Raw genomic sequence first — 23616 nt, 5'->3', positions numbered from 1 at the left:
TAGAGCTGGTGCCTCTAGTGATTTACCTGGGAACTAGTGAGTCTCTGGTGTGATCTTTCCTGGATGGAACTGCCGCCTGAACTTATATATTTTGCAGATTTTGGGCTAGATCATCTAGTCCTTACTCAAGCCATTGAGATTGAAGGATCAGACCCTGTATCATTATTAACACATTACGCTCTAATATTGGAATTAAACAAATGATGCTGCCCATCTGACTGATGTTTGTCACTAGTGTTGCTTTGGCTTTTCATGCCAGACAAGTGCATCTGCAAAGCTTATATTTATACTTCCTCTTGGCTCCTATTTGTCACTGTAAATTATTATTTGAGCCATGATTGCAAAGAAGCTTAAATAAAACTAAATTAAAAAAGTCACCATTTTGCAAAATGTCGTCTTTATCTTCTGAACAATGGAACTGCTTCCTTTGAAGCTACACATCTAGCACCACTCTAATTATAAGTGCCTCTGTATAAAACTCTCTCCTTTCACACATATCTTAAGGCTACTGTCTAATTACCAACCCAATATATCTATCTTTTTCCTGTGAAGTCAACAATAAACCTCCCAATGAGTTCAATGGGAAGAGGATTGGCCCCTAAATCCTTTTGCAATTAGGGTTGAGATAAGCACTTCAAATAAAATGTGGGGTTGAACCATGAATTCTAGAAATGAATGCTGTCCCAAAAACGAGCTGAAGTAATGCCAGCAAAGCATACTGATAAAGGGCTACGTATAAACATATGGGAAAGGACTCTAATAGTTCATATAAATCAAACAGAAGAGATCCGACAAAAATGTGAGGTTTGCCCATGATCATTTGTAATTATCTTAAAATATTTCCTCAAAAGTCTAAGCAAATTACTGCATAAGGACAAAATACAACTAGAAATGAATTAAAGACACACTAACATCCCTAATGGAGAAATACTTGATGGCATGGAATTATTAGTCTAATCTCAACTGTAATGTAATTTATCTTCTATACTTTGAGCATATGCTCAAAGATATTATATCTTGAGCACAAAAGCAGCAGTAAAATTATGAATACCCCAACACTGAAATACAAATTACATTATGTATGCAGAAGACAGAAGAAAGAACCCTGAAGAGGGAATGGGATTGCAATCTTTATTGGATGTTTGATACACATAGAAGGAGCCCAGGTGAAATCCTGGCCTCACAGAAGTCAAGAGCAGATCTCCCATTGACTTAAAGTGCACCAGGATTTTACCCCAGAAATCATCAATAGCCAAATCTGAGGCCCAGAAGAGATGCTATAAGTGTGTACGAATCAGCAGGTAGAGAACTAGAAAACAATAATCTAGCAGCCCCTTATCTAGGCAGCCCAAAAATAACAGGTTCAGTGGTAGTGATTAATAAATATAAATACAACAGTGTAAGACCATCCTCTTGCAGTCCTTTTTTCCCTCCACACTTGAAGAGCTATAATTTTACTGTGTCCAATTATTTCTCCTTGAGAATGTTGTTATAATAAATGATTATATGTAAGTGATGTTTATTAGAGATAAAAATTTAATGAAGGCTCAGAAATGGGAGCAAAGAGTTATTTATAACATGAGCATTAGAGATTTTAATGGCTACTTTAACTATGTAACGGTAGTTAGCTAATCCATACAATAAGTCTTTTCATAGTACAGTACATACCAGTAGCATAAACACATTTGGTATTTACTTTAATTTAGGAGTATATGATAAAATAGCATGGCTCAACATCATTTTTTTCCATAGGACAAAGAGACCTAAATGGTGTATCTACACTAGGCTTTTTTGCCAAAAAAAAAAATCCACACTATTGCTACCACTGCTTTAGCTGTACTGGGTGGTAGATTAGATAGGGCTCCAGATGGCTACTGGTATTGTAAGCAACATGTTATCTGACCCAGTTTAGGAGGTCTACATAATACAATGCTTAAAATGCTAGAGGTCCCAAGTACCTTCATTATGCCACTGGGTGGAGCAGAACCAGTAGCAGCAACAGTGGGGCAATTGTAGCAAACATTTCTAGCATAGAAAAGGCCTTGCAAAAAGAAAATCATGCACTTTACTGCCAAGACAGTGGAGTATAAAACAGCTTTTTCTAGGTATGTGAACTTACAGTAAAAATATTGTAAAGGCTATATACTAAGGTGAGCTGAGTAAGTCTTGTTACTTTTCTTCAGTGTTTGTGTATATCTCTATCTACTTCATAAAACAATGCAAGTGGTATTTACCTTTCAAAGAAAATACATTCTGTATTTAGCTGTAAAATAACAGTAATTAGATGTGGCTGGGTATATCAAATGTCTTGAGGAAAAACTCAACAGTTGTATAGAGACTAGTATTTTAATGAAGACCTGACTATATATGTATTAGAATACTAGGGCTTGAAAAGTTGTGAAATGGATGGGCTTCAGTGCAGACGTTATTGTGGCTTGTTATTCCTCTCTGTGAAGATAATAAACAGATATTTAGTTAAAATATGTAATTGTTATGTGTGTGTACACAGCATTTAGCCCAATCTCTCATACTTTGGACAGCCAGAGCTCTCATTGGAAAGAGGAGTTCCAGGTGTGCTGGGAATGCAGAGTTGTGCTGCTGGGTGTACATACACGTTCAGTGATATTATGATTTTTTTTCAGGTGTTTAGGTTTCAGGAGTAGTGTTACCATATGCCTGCCACTTTGAATGGTATCAACCACAGAAGATTTATTTCTTTGTTGGCATTCTAGCCTTGTCACTCCTTTTCCATCTGGGTGACTATATGGCTCTTTCATTGTCCTTGGCTTTCACTAATTCCAGAGGACAGATTCCATCAGGCCCCAAACCTGTTTCTCAAGCTTTTTGCTATATTTCCTGATGTGCATTCTGAATCTCCTCCTCCTCCTTAGTCGTCTTGTGCATCACATTCTAATATTACAAACTTATGACTTACATGCAAGAGATGAGACAACTGCCCTCGCCCCCTTGAAGAATTACAAACACATGTAGCTAGAATTATAAACAGTTTTAGCAAATTGTGACCTAACTATGCTGCTGCACAGGGAATTGAGGAACAGGGGGTGTGGAAGGGAAAGCCGCCACAGGCCCACTTCTTTCCCTTCTGCATATGTGAGTGAGATGTAGCAGGGCAGGAAAGTGGACAGAGCCTTGGCTCCCTGCTTCCTTCCCACACAATGCTCTAATCAACACAGCTGAGCCAATGCATCAGAGGAAGTAACCTGTGCCAATGCGGAGCCAATGCATCAGAGGAAGTAACCTGTGCCAAATGGTGCAGAGTACTTCCCCCATCCCAGGGAACCAGCAATCAAATTGTGACACTCAATCTGGTTCCTGGGTAGCTCCTAAAAGCTACAACAAGGATAGCTACTAGCTGCCCCTCATATGGAGCTCAAGGAAAAGCCACAATTTCTCTTTTTTTTCTAGGTTAGAGCTCACTCTGATGGACAAACAAAACCACATTAAACCTTTTAGGGCTGTTTGTGAAAAATTATTCCAGTTACAAAACTGTCCAGATTCCTCCCTGCTCCATCTCTTCTGACTTCAGTGAAGCTACACCCAGGATAAATGAGAAAAATGTTTCCATGATATAGCCATACAAGTATGCTGTTTTCTGTCAGGGAAAATGACACTTTACCTACATATTTATATTCAAAAATGTTGTTTGAAAATTAGTTAGAATATATACTCATTTTTCCTACTAAGGCTTATCCTTTGAATTTTGCAAGCCAGCAATTATTGGACCAACTTCTGTTGGTGAGAGACAAGTTTTTGAGTTTACACAGAGCTCTTCTTCAGGTCTTTGAGCTCTGTATAAGCTTGAAAGCTTGTCTCTCTCTCACCAACAGAAGTTGGTCCAGTAAAAGATATTGCCTCACCCACCTTGTCTCTCTAATAGCCTGGGACCAACACAGCTACAGCACTGCATACAATCAATGGCATTTTATTCCATTCCATTTAATTGTAATAGTTTCACTTTCACATAAATACATTGTTATTTTTCTCAGCTCCCAGAAGATGATTTGAGGAGTTGGTTTCACCAGAGAACACTGTCTTATTTAGAATGTTCAAGACTTCAATATCATCTAAACTAGGGATCATCAACCTTTGCCATGCGGCCCATCAGGGAAATCCGCTTGTGGGCCTGGACGGTTTGTTTACCCGCAGCGTCCTCAGGTTCGGCCGATTGCAGTTCCCACCGGCCATGGTTCGCTGTTCCAGGTCAATGGGGGCTGTGGGAAGTGGTGTGGGCCAAGGGATGTGCTGGCCACCACTTCCCACAGCCCCCATTGGCCTGGGACGACCAACCGCGGCCAGTGGGAGCTTTGATCGGCCAAACCTGAGGACGCTGAGGGTAAACAAACTGCCCCAGCCTGCCCGCGGATTTTCCCGATGGGCTGCATGCCAAAGATTGATGATCCCTGATCTAAACGATTGCACTAAAGATCAAAAAAATTTTAATTTTAATTATGCATACAAACAAAAGAAACAGCTCTCTAATTGCACATAATTAAGTAATAAGGACAGAGTAATAAGCAAATACTCAAGTGTGTTTTCCTGAACTAGGACCTTAGTTGCTATAGCTGTGTAATAGAAATCCTTATTACAAACCAAGACAACTATATATGAAAACAAAGTTCCACTTACTGATTCCAACATCACTCTTGAATAAAAAGAGAGAGACAGGCTACTAGTTGATTAAAGAAAATGTTCAGAAAATTATTCAGAGTTTGAGTGACAATGAAATCATGAGTCAGATTCCTTTAGTGACTGCATGCCACCCACATGCCTAGCACCACCAAAATGGTGTTTGAGAATGTTATGTAGAGAAGGAAAAATAATTAGCAAACCACATTAATGGGCTGATATCAATTCTTGAAAGGTTGTGTATTATGATTTCTATCAAAACTCCCAATTACCTTGTGAGAGAAGGTTTGCATTCATTCTCCCTAACCCCATAAACAAAAAGAAAAAAAAGTTTACCTGAGTAAGGACCACAGGATTAGGCTCAATATGATCACAGTACAGGTACTGGAGGTTTATGTTGCATATGACCCTGAAATCATATGAAACAGCATGTACATGTGGGATCAGGACCTTATTTTTAAATGTACTCATTCAATTTATCAGACAAGTAGACTAAATGAAATTGAAATAACCAAATCTCAGATATTTTACATAGTGATTTTCAATTGTAGATCTCAAAGTACTTTTCAAAGGAAAACAAGTATCCCCATGTTACAGATGTGGAAATTGAGCCACAGAAAGATGAAATTACTTTCTTAAAGATACACAGCAGGTTAGTGATAGCCAAGAATAGAACTCTGATCTCCTGACTCCTACTCTGATGCCTTACCCACTAGACCATGCCACATCTACATAACTGAATAGTAAAGGCTGGGTTACAAAAAATGTTCACAGATATTATTCATTTTAAAAATAGGACATCACACAGAACTGTTGGGTTTTGGAGAAGTGACCTATTGGCCTCAGCTAGGCTTTTATATGCATCCCCAAAATATATTATTCATTATTTGTATTAGTATTGTTTATGGTGGAAGCATATGTGAAAACTGATGGTGTTCACTGAGAATGTACCCTGTGAGGTTAGTGTGTAAATTCCAAAATATCAAACATATCACACCTTTTCAATGCAGAACAAGAATAGTAAAAAGCTACATATAATTCGATTTTGGCTATCATTTATTACACATCATACGGTCATATAAATCCTCAATCCTGAATTATGTACAATGAATAAAACAGTTACTTAGCAATGGTAAGTAGTTTTCACTTTCCATTTTAGATTATAAACAACGTGCCGTGTGATTTGGGAATTTATACACAGGATTAGTTGAACTAACAACATTCTCCCTGAACCATAAGTGCATCATTTAAGGACAAACAGGCATTCACCTATTGAAAACAGACTCCTGACCCATCCCATAGAATGAAACACATGGCCCAGAGTTGGCTGGCATTCCTAAGCACTGCATGTAGTGAACACAGTGGGCGTTATGAATTCCGTTTTGGGTATACATAAGTATCTTTTGTGGTGTTATGGTGGTTTGGATTCCCAGAAAATGTCAACAGGAGGAGAAAACACACACCACTGAATGACTCCCAATGAAGAAAGGTTAAGGTCCTGATTTGTAACCTGTAAATACAGGATGTAACTTCACTGGCCTCTTTGTTTTACCCAGGGGCAAATGAGAGCAGAATGAGATCTAAAACAGTGTATTTGCCCTGACATCTGTGACAACAATCCAAAAGATATAACCCTGTCTGGTCAATAAATTAGTACTGAATAACTTCAGATCTGGTGGGATGAACCTTAAGATATCTTGAGAGTGGTAAACTAAAAAAATAGACGTTTGAGATGCAACTACTCTTTCACACAGAAACTGATGCAGTATAGATTTCCGCTTTGCTTTACCATCAGGCACCAACAAGAAAAATGGAGACTTTCTAGAACTCCTTTTTCTCACAGGTAAAAACTGACAGCATGTTATATATACAATTTGTGGAAATTAGTTTCTTGTGAAGCATGAGGATGAAGGAAAAAATCTCACACAAAAAAACTGAGATGGCTGGTTCAAATGGAATCCTGAAAGCATTTTGGGGAAAACCTCTGTGTGAAAATGGAAACATGTTTTGCCCTTATAGAAGACTATAAAGGTGGAAGTACTGTAGAGACATAAGGGCTTGGAGCTGAATAACTAGTCTGGATGAGACAATTGTTAATAGAAAAAACAATTTCAGAAAATGAAATGTAGCAGTCATTCACTGATTTGTTTAAATATTAAATTCAGCATATGGAAGTTAAATTTATATCCCATGGTTGCATTTTGGATTTAAACAGGATATAAAGATGCAGGGGCCCTTCGGGAATGATTTGATTAGCTGGTGAGAAGAGAGCTTTATTGGCTAGCTTTTCATGTCAAGTGTTAATAGCTGTCAAAAGTACCATCAAAGGAGTCACCTGTAAATCAGCTTTAGCTAATCAAAGATGTTTCAGAACTACTAGATAGGTCACATATCAGGAAGGAATATTTTTCTCATTATACATGTGAAAAAAACATTTCCATTTGATGTGAAAGTGTAGATGCAGGGTTTATTTAGGAGCTGGGTATCCAACTATAATGTGAGGTTATATGACTATTTATTTGTGGAATAGCACGCAGAGGAGTTCAGATATTACAGTGATGGGTGCCAAGTATAAAATCCATCCCGAGAGAACATTCGGACTGATCCAAGCTTTCTTGGATGGTACCTTTAAATGACTTACTGTCTGGAGGACTCTCAGTAATTAATATCTTGCCACACAAAAGATGATCTTACCAGGACATCAGAAATTAGAGACTTATTGCCCTACTAGAAGGAGCTGTGGGTGTGTATGCCTTCCTGCCCCAATTATCCAATTTCCTTGATTTCTTGTCAGGAGGGATCAAATGAAAGGAGTCTTTCTAGTCTCCTTAGGACTGTACAGGAATCACTAAGTGTATGTCTACTCAGCAACTAGACACCTGTGCCAGCTGACTCGGGCTTGTGGGGATGTTTCATTGCTGTGTAGACTTCCGGGCTTGGGCTAACACCCAAGCTCTAGGACCCTGTGAGGTGGGAGGGTCCCAGAGCTTAAGCTCCAGTGAAAGCTCAGAAGACTACACTGCAATGAATGAGCCCTGCAGCCCAGCTCAGCGGGTACAGGCCAGCAGTGGGTGTCTAGTTGCTGCGTAGACATACCCTTAGACATCTACTTTGGAATCACCATAAAGCAGGTCTGAAGAATATTTCACCAGTGTTTATAAAAAGATCTATGGAGGAGGACATAGCTATAGTTATATAGGTCACATGGCCAAGTGTAATCCTGGAAAGGGTCCAAGGAAGCAGCTCTAACTGAAGCACATAGCACTTACATAGCAGAAAGACTCAAAGGAGGCAATAACATGGTGAATGGTGAATATGAATCCTAACAGAAGGTCCCTGGTGTCTGCATCAAGACAGAACATCAAATGTGACTTCTGTATTTTTCAAGGAATGAAAAAGATCAGCCTGTCTCAGTTCTGACTAACTTATTGAATATTAATGTGGCTATCAGGATAAGCCTTGGGAAAAGCTATGAGTTCAGTGTACATGTGCCATGAAACCCAATGCTGTGGACACACTTAAATGTTAAGGGCTTTAGCGCCACGCTCAAAGGCATTAAAGTATCTTAAAAGATCTGTCATCAAGCATTCCTTTTCTTTTGCTTTGATCTTTCCCATGGTGCCAAAGCACACAGAGAAACAAAACCAAATCCACTTGGTACCATGAATGAGCATGGAATGATTGACCATGCCAAAGTGGATGGAGGACTCAGTGTGAAGGTGCTCTGCTTTCTGATTGGGTTGAGAAGTGAGTAATTGATGGAGAAATTTTTTCCTGTGCATGGCACAGTGAATTCACTGAGGGACATCTCCAGGAAATATTTTGTGGCAGAACTTGAATCCTTTAAGAAGCACCAAGAAGAATAAAACCAAAAGAAAACAAAAATTCTGACACCTTCCCCCCCCCCCCCCGCCCAAATGTAACAATCCAGCAACTCTTCTTTTTAAAATGCACTACACTAAATTACACAGGACTAAACCTATAATGAAGTGACTAGTGAACTAAAAACTACACTTTAGCAAGAATATTTTGAACACTCTTAAGCGGGTGACACAAGAGCAGTCCCCGGAGCAATAGCACAAGGAATCAATCATAGGTATAAGAAGGAGAATGTATGAGACCTGCAGCAGTTCTGAAAGAGGCAGCAACAGGATGAAAACAATTTTGATAGGATGCATACGACTGTATCTCCCCCCCCCACACAAACACAGTAGTTGTGGCTCTGCACAGAAAATAGGAACTGAGGTGCACATATGCACAGGCCCACAACTTTCAACCAGTCTTAACTAAATGTAGTAGTCCCAGGTCTGACGAACTCAGACAGTGGCAACCTGTAGGGGCAAATGTGCTGAGGGAAGAGCAGAGATCTATGAAAGCTGTGGTGATACTTAGGAGAGCCCCTCTTTCTCCTTGTTCTCAATGTGGTCTCAGTTCAGGTCTTTGTAAACCATAAGTGTGTATTAACTTACCCACATGGGCAAGCGTACATATGTAATTTGACATAAAGAAAAGTGAAGTTTTACAGTGTTTTTCCAGATCATAAGAACATAAGAATGGCCATAGTGGGTCAGACCAATGGTCTGTATAAGCTGGATATTCTGTCTTCTGACTGTGGCCAGTGCCAGATGCTTCAGACAGAATGAACAGAACAGGCAATCATCAACTGATCCAACCCCCATCATCCACTCCAAGCTTCTGGCAGTCAGAGGCTAGTGACATCAAGAGCATGGAGTTGTATCCCCGACCATCTTGACTAACAGCCATTGATGGACCTATCCTCCATGGACTGATCTAGTTCTTTTTTAAACCCTATTATAGTTTGACTTCACAACATCCCCTGGCAAGGAATTCCACAGTTGACTGTGCATTTTGTGTACTTGTTTTTCTTTGTTTTAAATCTGCTGCCTATTAATGTCATTGGGTGACCCTCAGGTTCTTGTATTATTTGAAGGAGTAAATAACACTTTCTTATTTACTTTCTCCACACTATTCATGATTTTATAGACCGCTATCATATCCCCTCCTCTGTCATCTCTTTTCCAATCTGAACAGTGCTAGTCTTTTTAATCTCTCTTCATATGGAAGCTGTTCTAGACCCTCAATCACTTTTGTTGCCCTTCTCTGTACCGTTTCCAATTCTAATATATCTTTTTTTATATGGGATGACCAGAGCTGCATGCAGTACTCAGAAGTGTGGAATATCATGGATTTATATAGGACATTATGATATTTTCTGTCTTATTATCTTATATTGTCTTATAGCAGGGGTGACCAACCTAAGCCTGAAAAGGAGCCAGAATTTACCAATGTACATTGCCAAAGAGCCACAGTAATACGTCAGCAGCCTCCCATCAGTTTCCCCGCCCCACTCCCAGCACCTCCCACCTACCGGCAGCCCTGCCCATCAGCACCTCCCCCTCCCTCCCAATCAGCTGTTTTGTGGCATGCAGGAGGCTCTGGGAGGAAGGGGGAGGAGCGAGGACACAGCAGGCTGAGGGAAGGGGTAGGAAGGGATGGAGTGGGGGCAGGGCCTGTGGCAGAGCCAGGGTTGAGCAGTGAGCACCCCCGACACATTGGAAAGTTGGTGCCTGTAGCTCCAGCCCTGGAGTCGGTGCCTAGACAAGGAGCCGCATGTGGCTCCGGAGCCACAGGTTGGCCACCCCTGGTCTTACAGGTTCCGAACATTCTATTAGCTTTTTTGATTGCAGCTGTACATTAAGGGGATATTTTCAGAGAACTATCCACAATGACTCCAAGATCTCTTTCTTGAGTGGTAACAGCTAATTTAGAGTGCATCATTTTGTATGTATACTTGAAATTATGTTTTTCAATATGCATTACATATGATGCAGAAGTCCTTGCTCCAAAAGAGCAGTGAGAAGGGAGTTTCTGCATCTAGGTTAGCCCAAACAGTATCTGACTTTGACATCGGTTACTTCTTTAGGTTGCAACAATGCAAAAGTTCATGCAGGCTACCGAAAAAACCAACACAGTGTCTCTACATGAAACTTATTTTTTCAATGATATTAAGAGGATTGTGCTAAAATACAAATTACTAACTAATTGATTTACAGGGAAAATATGAATATGCTAGGAATCTGCCTAAACAAATAGAACTGTGAATGTTTTATGCTTATTACTTGGATATAAAAGCAAACAACATTAGCATGAGGTAATTCTTAGTGTTTACACAATGTATTAATGAAAATGTGTCATCTCCTCCTGGTTTATATAAAGCAGTCAGTATACATCATAGTTCCTATCACCCATTATTTTACACTGATTATTTGCTTAAATAATTTTGTCAAATTCAATCATATGAAATAGTATGTGGATCCACTAAAGTCATTCTTTTGTTCAGTTAATCATTTTGACTTTTACAAAGCACTACTAAGGTCTACTAGAAAGAAATGGAGCAGACCGGATCATTTTGTAGCTTTTGAAAACATGAGCAACTAGATGAGAATTCTACAAATCATTTCCACTGGAAGCTAAAAGATTAGACTGACGTATATTTCTCAAACTACATCTGTCATAACAAATCTAAAAAAGCAACCAGCCTGCTGAGCAAAATCTGGCACTTTGGGAAAAGGTTTAAATAGCACCGAACAGAAAACTTACAATTTCTATGCTTCTTTTTTCATATTTTTAAATAGAATGAATCAAGACCATATTTCTTTTCACCTTTACATTTGACTTCAAGTTATAAAGAAGGTTTTTATAATTTCTCAGGATACAAGTGTCATTCTGGACATTTTTTTCTTCAACCAGCAAAAATAAGGAGTCTCACCTAAAGCTGCTACTTCATCCTCAACTCACATTAAAAGTCAGGAGGAAAAGCCAAGCCTATGGATTCTACTGACAATCTATTGGATCTTCAGATCCATTGATCTTGACATCACATCACCGGAGCCATTTAAATTCTTCTACTGAGATCTCATAATTTCAACTTCTTCCCCATTTTGCACTGCACTGTATTCTTAGTGTGTTCTAAAAAGATATGGCGTAATATCTCCCAGTGTAAACAGTATGCCTGTGTGCAGCTACGTCTTCTTGTATATGTCATGATTTTATATCTAAAGGCATAACTAAAAGTGGGAAACATTTACAAATAATATTGCAATGTACATTGAATACCATGGAGCCTGATCTCAAAATGACACCTCACACACTTTGCTTTCTTATAGTATGTCCTAATAAAATGAAATTCATATCACCCGGCAAGAAGATCACATAAAACAGGTATAACATTGGAGTCTGAATTTTCCCTAACCCGCAAGCAGGCTGTTAGACTTTACCCCAGGCCTTCCACAGCTGCTGCTCCATTCAATGGGAAGCAATAGCAGCTGCAGCCCCCTCCCTCTACATAGGGATTTCTAGTCACTAGATGTGTATAAGCATGGATGATGAGTTGCTTATTATTGAATTGAATAGGTCTTTCATGGAACTTCTCATTAGCAGCAACATGTTCTGTATAATATTAAAATATTATGTAAATCACAGTATATACTATGATAGTTTGTGTTGCAACTCATCCAATTCAAAACAAACATACACGTTACATGCTCCTCCATGAACTGACTCTCTCCACTTATGCAGTCTCCAGGAATTAGGGAAGAGAAAAGTCACTGGGAAGCCCACTCATTCCCCCACTTAGCACAGTTGCCCCCAAGTTTGATACACAGAGGCCTTCACTCACACCTTTAAGAGAAGCTCCACCAGCGTAAAATATTATGGCCTAAGGCCCCTCCCTCAAAAAAGCAGCTGTCCTGCCCAACAAATCTGAGTCACAGTGGCGCCTTCCCAACACTCCTTAAAGGGCACTTCCCCCATTTCAGTCAGAAATGTTCTTCCATAAAAAGAAAGAACAACCTTCTCTGCAGAAATACCTTAAGCTTCCCTCTGTTGGCTCCCCCCGTGTTCTCCAGCTCATCTGGTACCAAAGTGGGTCAGAGAGCTTTTCCTGATGTCCTCCCATTCTTGGTCAGTTTAAGTGGAAAATAATGTGAATTTAAGGATGAAAAAAATGTGCTGATCAGAGCTGTTTGGAAAACGGGAGAGAAAATGTTGCAAGAATTTGTGATCCCCCCCTCCCCGTTTTCATCAAAATATTGTTTTTGTCAAAAGTTTCCAACCAGCTCTAGTATTTAGCATTAATAAGAGTATTGTTTGGATTTTGTCTCCTGTTTATAACTTTGCAGGTGGGGGGAGATTTTTTTTCCTACACACTTCAAAACATGATATTTATTAAACAGTTTTTCCATATCAAACATTTTAAAAGGTTAATATCTCTATTTGTGGAAATATAACTTCCTTTTCAGCCTACATTTTCAGCTATGCATGCAGAGATTTAGCCATGTGACGTGTTTTAGATCTTCCCTGCATTTCATTTTTAAAGACTGACTAGTTCTCTTGCACACCAGTATGTGGAAGAACTACAAAGGCTGAAAGGAGTGCTTAGTACAGTAGCAAAGACCCAAATTCATCTCTAGGAAAACTCAATCAGTGGAGTTCAACCATGATTTACTCTGGTCAATAGCTTATAAATAGTTCTGGATTTGGAAAGAACAAACAGCTTTACTTCTTCCACAGAAAAGAAACAAGCCAAATCAACAAAGTAAAATAAAAGAGCCCATCCATATTATGCGTGATGGGGCTGGAAGTGTGCACTAAAATACATCCCCTGAAAATCCAATGAGTTCAACAGGATTACCCAGGGTGAATCATAGTAGAATTTAGCCTGTGGCCTGCCCAACATATTTTCTTTATTAATTTCATTTAGTGTTTGTTACAGATGCCAGCTTGACATCCCCAAAGGCTGAAGTCTTCTGTTTATCCAAGGGAGAGGTACAGGATAGGCAACTTCCGTGCAAGCTTCCATGCCCTGACCTGCCAATGTTTGTCAAACCCTTTTCTAGAGGGGCCTCTGCTAGGTGAAGAGAGCAGTGGTGTAGTGGTAAACAAAGAAATGGGCAAACTAACCTAAATTAAACTCCATATTCCCCAAACGAGAAGTGGGTAAACGCAATTTATCTGTGTTTAACTTCCACAGCACTACCAATTCAATCAGTAGTTTATTGTGTTGAGGCTGTCATTGACAAGGGTGCCAACGAATACCAATTGAGATGGTGTTTGTGATGTAGATATATAACTATTAGAAAATGGATGGAAACCACCCATTTATTTTACCTAGAACACCAAGTGGCTGTCAGACATTAATAATTTTTGGTCACTACCATCTTGGCTATAGCAAATCCTACTATAACCCCAGGAGACATCAAATTGTTGCAAAACTTAAAGTTTAAAACAAAACACAACAAAACAGACATTTGGGCATTGAAAACAGCAAAAGAATAGTCCAGACATACAAAACGTTTTTTTCTACAACCTAAAAAAAATGACAGAATTGGTTGTTTTAGTAACACTTGTTAAAATCAAAATGAATCCTGGACTAAAAACCTCCACAACACATACTACCAGAGGGTGCAATTTCAACCCTAGAAAACAAGGACCAAATCCATCATAATTACACCCATCCAACCCCAATGACTTCAATATGAGGGCAGAATTTGGCCCTAAGGTTTTGTGTTGGAGGATCTGACACAATCAGAAACATCATGGTGATACAGGGGCATGATGAAATTAGATTTGAGAGATTACTGACAGAACCTGGTTGATGAGAAAGCAATTGTGTTTTAAAGATAACTTGCTGAAGGGGAATATATGTGTAAAATAAATAATTTCAATCTGGAGAGCTCTTTTTCTTGCCTATCAAGCTCCTTCTGGTCTTTAGTGTTGTGGAAACAACAGCAGCGCGTGCCTGTGTGCCCCGCCATCCCAAATGGTTAAATACTCCCCTGGCTGATCCTCTGACTCTTTCCTCCACAGAATGATCAGGGATTATTATATGAAGCCAATGTCCCTGTCATCTCACATTACAACTTGTACATTCATCAACTTAAAGGCAGATGTTTTATTATGGTTCCATTTGCATGCTTCTAAACAAAGAAAACCACTGAAATTAACCTTACATAAACCTTATTTACAGAAGCTCACACCAAAGTAACAAGTGCACAGGTTTATTTCCCACCTACCCAGTGCACTAAAGGGAGCACTGTCTAGTCCAGTTTGCATATCAACTTACTTTCAGAAAATGAATGCACAGAAATATAGCTTTTGATGACTAGTAGCTGAAATATTGGCTTGTGGACGTTAGCAGCATAGGCTCCCCGAATATAGCCCACTGATCGGTGACTAACCCACATGCTTTGAAAACAATAAATAAGCACATACACTTTTTTTTTCTTGAAAGAAATCGATTTGTGGTTTCAAACGGAAAGGGGCAGGTTAAGACATCCATGATAAAAATGAACTTCGGAGGAGTCCCCTGCAGACATTAGGAAATGGCCCCGGGCGTTGGGGGTGGGGGGAGGTTGGGGGGCTTTGTTGCCCCTGGTTTCCATTGCCACTGATGGGGTAACTTGCAGCCCAAACACATGGGTATCTGGGAAAGCAGCAGGCCCCTTCCTAGAAGAGACTGAAGGGGAAAGACCCCCCCCCATTGGTCCCCCCAAGAAATCGGCTCTCTCCTGCTCTCAGCCACGGCAAATGGTGGCTGCTGATTCATACTAACCAAGGAAATACCCCGTTATTCTGATCCTCCGCCAAGCCCTCGCCCTGCACCAAAGCCCGCAGCTGCCTCTCAGCAGGGTCCCCGGGCTCGGAGGGTGCCTTGCCAACCCGCTCACTCACTCGCGGGCGCTGGCTGGGCAGCGCAGCCTGACTGGAGAAGGGGAGGGGAGGAGAGAAGCGGCTCTTGCTTACCACCAGCACCGGGACCCCTGCGGCCAGCGCGTAGAGGAGCGCCGGGGGCACGGCGCTGCTGTCCTCCGGGCCCGGGTAGGGCTTGCGATAGGAGCCCTCGTAGCAGAAGAAGCCCTGCACGTTGACCGTGAAGGTGTCCGTGTACTCGAAGTAATAAGCCAGCATCACGGTCCCTGCCATGATCACCATCTGGAAGTAAAGCATGCTGGTGAGCGCAGAGGGCACTGGCAGGCACTCCGGCTCCGGCGGCCGCGGCAGCCCCCCTCCCCGCCTGCGCGCTCCGCTCGCTCCCCGGCGGCATCCACCGGGGGAGGAGGCGGCTAGTCCCAGCCAGCAGCAGCGGCGGCGGCGCCCGGGCGCAGGCTGGAGCACATGGGCAGCGCAGGAGGCTGGTTAGTCGCGGGCAGCGGCTCGGCCCATGGGCTAACGCCGGGCAGCTGCACCAGCACGGCCCGGGCACAAGCCCGTGCCCATGGGCTGCTCCTCTCAGGCGGCTGCGCCCGGGCACAGGCTCGTGCACTGGGGGAACAGGCGGCGGCTAGACCCGGGCAGCCGCGCCAGCTCCGTCCGGGCACGTGCAGGGGGAGGCGGGTCCCCTCCCGGGAGCAGCCCGTGGCCGCCGGAGCGGGGAGCCCGGCTGAGAAGCGGATCCGAGGGTTCCCCTCCAGTGGCGCTGGGGCCGCAGCGTTCGAGCCAAGCCCGCCCCCGGGCAGGTGCCTGACGCCTCTGCCCAGCGCCAGCCTCCCGCGGGCGGGAGGGAATCCCACAGTCACTCCGAGTCCGCCAGCTCAGTCCGCACGAGCCCGGCTCCGGGCAGGCAATGCAGCCGCCGCTCCTGGGCTGCCAAATCCGCCACCCTTAGGATTTTGTGTCTTTGTCCAAACAGCTGGAGCAATAATTGCCCGTGCTGAGCAGCCTTGCGCACAGCCCCCGCCGCCGCCTCCTCCGCGCTAGCTGCTTGCTAGACTTGGCGGTGCAGAGCTCTCCTCCACAGCAGCCCGTGAGAAACGCACGCTGTCAGACTCCTCTTGCTCATCATCTGCTTTAACCTCGCTTTCCAAAACGCTGCACGGGGATTCCAGGGAGTTTAGCCCTCCCCGCCCCCCAAACCCTGCCCAAAACTCTGCCCTATTGCAGTTTGTTTGCAAGACAAGCACATTGATGCTGCCTCTTTAGTGCCAACGCTAGGTGCAGCGCGCGATCAGCGGGCAGCTCCCTAGAGGACCCTTGAGAGAGTCTCACCTGGAGCACTCCAGTGAGCAATGAGAGGGAGGGACAGCAGCAGAATGGACTGAGAGCTCCCCAGAGCCTGTTTCACCGCCAGGCTTATCGAACTTTAATTTAGTTAACAAGGTTGGACTATAAGAGGCTTATCCCAAACCCACTGAAGTCGGCAGCCGTCTTTCCGTTGTCTTTAGTGAGGCTCTCTGATCAGACCCGAAGCACACACTTTCTGTGCTCTGCTTCTTATATGAAAACAACTTCATTCCTCAAACAAATATTTAGTCAGATGGGCATTAAGAATGTTTAAATTTCTAATAAATTCTCAGAAACCACAATATACTTCTCAATAGTACTATAACAATGCTATCTTACAGCAGTATAATGGTTAAATGCTTTTACTGTGTTATTGTTAATCTCTATGGTGCCTCCTCGTTCTTTTTGTGTTATTTTTAAATGCTTTATATGTATATATCCTTTATATAAGCTGCTACAGCACATGAATTGGATCTTACCTGAAAGAGGACAATGTATATTTAACTTTGGTAAAATAAAACAAATAAATACTTCATCCTTTGGGGAAATCACACTTACAATATAAATGGGAAAAGGAGTCTTATCTTTAAAAAGCTTGCATTTTTAAATGAGTAAATAAAAAATGGTAAATTCTTTTACAGATATACTAATATATTCTTCAAAAAGTTATGCTCTGAGATCAGAACTCAGAAACAAATACAGATAAGTAACTTTAAGGTTGTGCCCCAAAAGGACAAAAGCCAGAGACTGTAGTCAAAAAGCTCAAACGGTCTTTTACAAGGCCACACTGCTAACCTTAACTTCATTTAAAACTTTACTTGGCTTTGTTACTGCAATCAGTAAGTCTGATCTCAGTTGTGAACCAGATTTGCTTTCTCTGTTCATGCAGTATATGAGTGTTTTCCTACTGGCTGTACTTGAGACTTGAAAAATTGGTTTACTTCCCGGGTTCAGGAGCATTAACTTGGTATTATCATGGTCTTGTAAGATGATGTTCATCTACATGCACTCATTTCTAACTACTGCATGAAAGAATATGTTCTTTATAGCTGTGGAGCAAACCAAGTCTATTTTTAAAAAAAGAAAAGGAGTACTTGTGGCACCGTAGAGACTAACCAATTTGAGCATAAGCTTTCGTGAGCTACAGCTCACTTCATCGGATGCATATTTTTGTTCATTTTGAACTTATTCTCCAAAAGAGGCCTTAAAAGAATTCATTTGTATTTATCAGATTTCATTAGTTTGTTAAACTGTTAATATGCAGTGAGACATCTAGTGGTGAACTCTGCTCTGCCCAAAAATAGTTTTATTTTCCTTAGTGCAGCTGCCAGGAGTCACTGAAAGTGACCTACCTATCTGTGTCAAAATCGCTCAATGTTAAGTGCATTGTTAGTTAGCTAAAAATATGCATAACTATTGTTACAGGGCCTGATCCAATGCCCTTTGAACTCAGTGGAAAGACTCCCACTGATAGGCATCAGTTCAGGCCCATAGCTTCCTCTGTATTTCACTGGGAGTGCTACAGGAAAAGTGGCAACATTTGATGTTTAATATATGAGCATATGGTGTAGTGCTGTGTAACAAGGATTTTGGTCTTTTACTAATGTAAAATTGTTGCTTGTTGGGGGTACTAATTTTAAAGTAACTGAATATTTATTTCAGCGAATGTGTATTGGAGCAGGACAAAATCACTAAGAGAATGTTATCTTTTTAATTTCTAGTTAATGGAACGTATGTGAACATCCTACATTCTGGAATACCTGCTGTGTGGCAAATTCTCCTCCTGGATATGCAAACAGAACTGCCATTGCACACACACATTAATGGGCAGGAAATGGTCTTTCTTGTGCGGATAAAATGAGCCTGTTTGAAGCTTGTACAGAGGGTCATCAGTAGCAAAAAAGTGATGCATGTTGGGGAAAGAACAAGCAAGCTATAGCTGCTGGGTCTTCATTGTTAATATGAGTGATTAATGTATTATCTGCTGTTTTTAAGTTCAACATAGGGCCTTTAAAGAAATTATTAAAAGCTTACAATTAAGAGACTTTACTCTTGTTTTTCTTTTGCTCTATAATGCTGTCAAATCTTAGCTGGGCACTCTAAAGTATGTGGCTTCCAGAAACATTTAAATATATTGTACAGCAGACTGGACTAGATGTGATTCAGCATATTAATTCCTATACATTTTTCATTTGAGTTCCCAGTACATCACAAAACCTAGTCCCCACTAAATCTCAAAAAACACCATTACACAATTAGCACCCTGTTGATTATCTCAGTAGAAAAACCAAGGTCCGAATGGAAAATGAAGAATGAGCCACCCACTCCAACCAAGAAAACCGGGATTTTAATGGAAATATTATCAAATGGATAAGTAATTTACTAATAGGTTTACCGAGCTAGAGTCTGATCCCGTGCCCCTAAAGTCAAATTGGCGTTTACAATCATTGTCACTATGATAGCTCTTCCATGGGGGGTTATGATTCCAAAAAGTGGAGAAATTATATAGAAAAATCTATACATTTTGTTTTTCATTGAGAATAATTGTGCATGATCTGAGCAAATTTTATTAGTGGAATACCAGTGAAAAATTGTACATGTTTAAATGGAATATTCACAGCCACAATTGCTTGTGGTTCTTAGTATCAGAATCCTGATGCAGGATCTGACCCAATACAGAATAATATTTTGAAAAAAGTGTAACAAGACTTGTGCAGCTGCTGCCCTTGCTATAACTATTCTGAGAATCCTTAGAGGATTTGGTTCTGTAGGACTATCAATCCTGCATCTTTGACAAGCCAAAATCAATTTTAAAATGGATGCATATTTTAAATTACAAGAGGATAAGCAAGCCTCCAGAACCAAGGGATAATGTCCCTCACCCCTTTTTATTCATAATTTAAAAGCCACCCTTTAAAACATTTTTATGCAAAAAAGTATAAAAACATAAAATAACTTTTAAACAGATTTTGAAAGCAAAGTTTCAGACTTGAATGAATATTTATGGCTGTTATAAATAATGTTTTAAGAATTTTATAATATAAATGGTGACAAACAACCTGAACTATGGCAGTAAACACAATCAAAAACCCCACGGCAAGACTACAGAATTATAGATATTCATGCCTGTTGAGTGTGTTCTGTTAAATCAGAAGCATCTTAAAAATGAAAGAAATACATTTCTGATTAAAATCACTCAGATTACTTATTTTATGCTTGCTTCTTGCCAGTCAACAAGCTGGAAAAGTATAAGACTCCAGCAGCAGCAGCTACCACTGAGTTCTGGAGGAGTACTAGAGTCCACTATTAATATACAGGGACATTCTTGTGGTTTAATAAGTATTCAACTCCCATTGAAATCATCCTGGAGTTGAGGACCGATGTTTACCATCCTAGGAGCACAGGGTATCTCAGAATTGGCCCCCCACAATTCCATTGTTTCAAAACAAATCAACATGCCACTTAAAAAAAAGTAACTTGTAAAATGTATTTGCATACTGTGAAATAGTTGCTTGAACAGTCCAGAATATTTGGTATATTGTGAAACAAGGAGCAAAGTCCAAATATCTTTGACTGTTTGACTAACAAAATCCAGTGTTGTACTTAACAGACACAAATATATAGTAACTTATTTTTTAAAAATGTAATTGAAGAAAAAAAAAAGTGTTCTAGAATCCTAGCACAATAAGATCTTCCATTAATCTGTTTCTTCCTCTCATTAGGCCCTCTAGAAGTTGCTATAAACCAAAGTGCAGGGTCACCTTAGTCCACAAAGAAGAAGTTGTAGTGTTGACAATGAGATTATCTGCATGAGCAAGGATTACTCACATGAGTAAAAGTGGCAGGTTAAGGCCGAGTGATTTGATCTAGTATCTGAAATTTAACCAAAAGTTCTAGAAGAGTGTTTGCTATGGTTTATCTCTAGAACTATGAATGTTTCAATGTAGTAGGAAACTATGCGATATGGCAAAGTTTACAAAAATGCTTGGGGATTCCTTTTGGAATACAGCATCAGACTCTGCAAGAATCCAATAATGCCAAATGTTTGGGTTTTCATATTCATAAACACTCCCCATTTGTGCATACAAACAAACATCTTGTACAGAATTAGCTTTATTCTGTGAATACACTGTTGGCTGATCAAGTAAAACCACAGCTACACATTATATTATGGGATGTAATATTTATTGGCTAAGCAGTTAAATATGCAAATGTTTGATTTAATAAACAAATGCATGACCAAGGACACAATCCCCAATGATTAATGCAATCTGCTAAATATATTCTCTACTTACAGCATTCCTTTGATTTATACTAATAACATGCAGTGGCAGTTTGGCAGAGAAAGGCCAAGGGCCAACAGTTTCACCAGGTGCTGCAAATAGCATAAAAAAGTGAATTGGTCAAATTGCCCATCTAATCACAGATAAAAAGTGGGTGGCAAAACCTATGTCAAAGAGTATCTTATTCCGGAATAGTCTCATTAATTTCAGTGAAATATTTCCAGTGAAGGGCCTTATGGATTCTTGTTTGTTTCCATAAATAGAGCTGAAGCTTCACTCTCTTGTAATATTTTGAAATAGTGACCTTCAGACTGAGGACACTGTTCCATTCAAAGACTTAAATCCATTTACCTTCAGGTGCCTCACATAGTTTCTGACAATATTTCCCAATGCAAAACATATTATCCCTACAAAAAGGTGGGAAAGAAACAAAGCCAATAACTTACTGAAATGAAATCTGGTGAGTCAGAAAGGATGAACAAGCTACTGTAACTACATCCAACTCAGTATCCTTCACAGGACGTTAGGTAAGGTCCTTACTCACATATTTACTGCTATGTTATTAAATCTATTAGTCCAAATTCTTTCCCTCAGCTACACTGGTGTATATTTGAACTCACTGCATTGACATTGGTGCCACAAACATTCAGGGAAGGGTGTAGGAACCTGCTCAGGATGGGAAGGATAGTGTATCTTGCTGTAGGAGACCTTCTGTCTCCCATCCCATTCCTGTTAAAAACAAAGAAATATCAGGGCCCAATTCTACCCATGGTTATACTCACACAAGGTGATTTTCACCCTTGTACAGGAGGACTTATATAAAATCTACACACCACTGAAGCCTTGAGTTGCATAGGCCTTGTGGGACCCATGCAGAGGGGTAATATTCCTCACAATTCCCCTCAACTGCAATTAGAGCTATGTATGGGTGTTTGGAAGAATAATTTCCCCCCATTTTCTAAATATATTCTCCTGTTTAGCACTTTCTTTACCAAAGTGACAGAATCTGCCAACCCTATTGCTGTTCCAGTGCCACATTTCCATGCTACGCAAAGCCAGTCCTTCTGTAGGAATATTTCTTGTTAGTATGGCACAAGAAAAAAGGTAAAGCACACAATCTGTGGAGGTTCCTTTGCTCTGGCACGAGACGGAAAAAATAACTGATAAGAGCCCCTAATTTATCAGAGGGGATCAAGTCAGGAATTCCTGCAAATAGCAGGATGAATGTTTATTTTTAGACAAATCTTCCTGGGGCTTGGAACACAAAGTGATTCTGATGGGGATTACATTAGAAATTAAAGAGGAGTGGTACTGATAGTCCTCTGAAAATGAAGGCCGTATCCTGTATGAATTGTGATATCTGATTATTTTAGCTGTAGTGGAATATGAAGAAAATACTGATTGTGGGTTGTGTTGTTTTCTTTTAAACATGTGGGTGAATCTGATGTAAATGAAGCTGAGGAAGTAATAGCTTTGACAACAGCCAGGCATAGTGCAGGTAGACATTGTGCATGCTTCCTCCACACAGCTCTGTTAATGCACCAATACAAAACCTGCAGCCCCCTTGTAATTCCAGTCTTGTCTCTCTACTCAACACAAACAGTGTGACTTTCTTGGTATGTGACTTCCTAATTGTTTTTCACTTGTAACAAAAAGCCAGCTGCAATTTACACTCTTCAGAAGTAAAACGTACAGTTCTCTCTCCCATGTTCAATAACCGAGACACCTTTAAGAGTTAACCAACAGCGTATTTTGAATTCTTCAGTGGGGGAAGTTGGCAGATCCTATCTAGGTCTGATTTAAGGCTTCATCCAGTAAATACTTATGCAGATGAATAACTATACTCACATGAGTAGTTCCACTGACCTACAGCCCAAACCAACTCCCACGTCTGTCCAGGGCTTAACTTCTCATAGAATACTTCCAGGATCCCACCATGCCCCTCCACCCCTTCTCCACCTGTGGTGTCATGGCTCAGGGCTTCTGCCCCACGGAGGGGTACACCAGGGCTCTGGGCTTCAGTTGCAGGGCCCCACTGACTCCCTGAAGCTGGCTCATGGCTCCCCAAGGGCCACAGACACCCTCCTCCCCATCCCGTTGAGAACCACAACGGCATCAGGCTGAAGTAAAGGAATATTTACCAGAGTTCTGCTCCCGACAGCTCTGGCTGAATTTAAACCCTGCTTGTGTCCGTGAAAAAACTACTGCTGTTTTCACTGGGAATTGGATTGGGCTCTTATTTACAAAACACCTGTACTTGAGGAATCACATCCTTAATTAGGAAGATATAAGGAAGAATATGTTCTAGGAGTGGAGCATATGACAGAGGATCAACAGTTTGTGGTTCTGTTCCCAGCTGAATGTGTGGTCTTAGACAAGTTACTAAATTTCCCAACTCTCCATCAGTTCATCTGTGAAATGGGAATAACAGAATTTATGAATCACTTAGTGATGACGAGACAAATAATTAGTATTATTGGTATTGCAGTAGCTCTTAAAGGTCCCATTATGCTAGACACAGCATATGTGAAACAACAAAACTCACTCTTCCCCAAAAAGCTTACAGGGTTTTACAATCTAAGCATATGAAGAGATACTGCAGCAG

The 23616-nt window shown here is 40.8% G+C and overlaps 1 protein-coding gene across 3 annotated transcripts in view; it reads right to left on the bottom strand.

Annotated features, from left to right (window-relative positions):
• PLPPR5 (phospholipid phosphatase related 5) overlaps positions 1-23616 on the bottom strand; it is a 96135-nt gene that overhangs the window by 38440 nt on the left and 34079 nt on the right. Inside the window, exons 1-2 of one of the 3 annotated variants that reach the window (XM_074961278.1) lie at positions 16714-16834; positions 15472-15660 (exon numbers count right to left, since the gene is read on the bottom strand). In XM_074961278.1, the coding sequence (XP_074817379.1) occupies positions 15472-15660 (189 nt within the window). In that variant the 5' untranslated portion in view covers positions 16714-16834. Of the gene's footprint in view, positions 1-15471; positions 15767-16713; positions 16835-23616 lie in introns of those variants that run through there. The other 2 variants (XM_074961276.1, XM_074961277.1) reach the window with 2 other exon arrangements.

This window comes from Natator depressus, chromosome 8 (assembly GCF_965152275.1).
Source record: "Natator depressus isolate rNatDep1 chromosome 8, rNatDep2.hap1, whole genome shotgun sequence".
In the NCBI taxonomy this organism is placed as follows: Eukaryota; Metazoa; Chordata; order Testudines; family Cheloniidae; genus Natator; species Natator depressus.
This window is presented reverse-complemented; position numbering and strand designations above follow the sequence as displayed.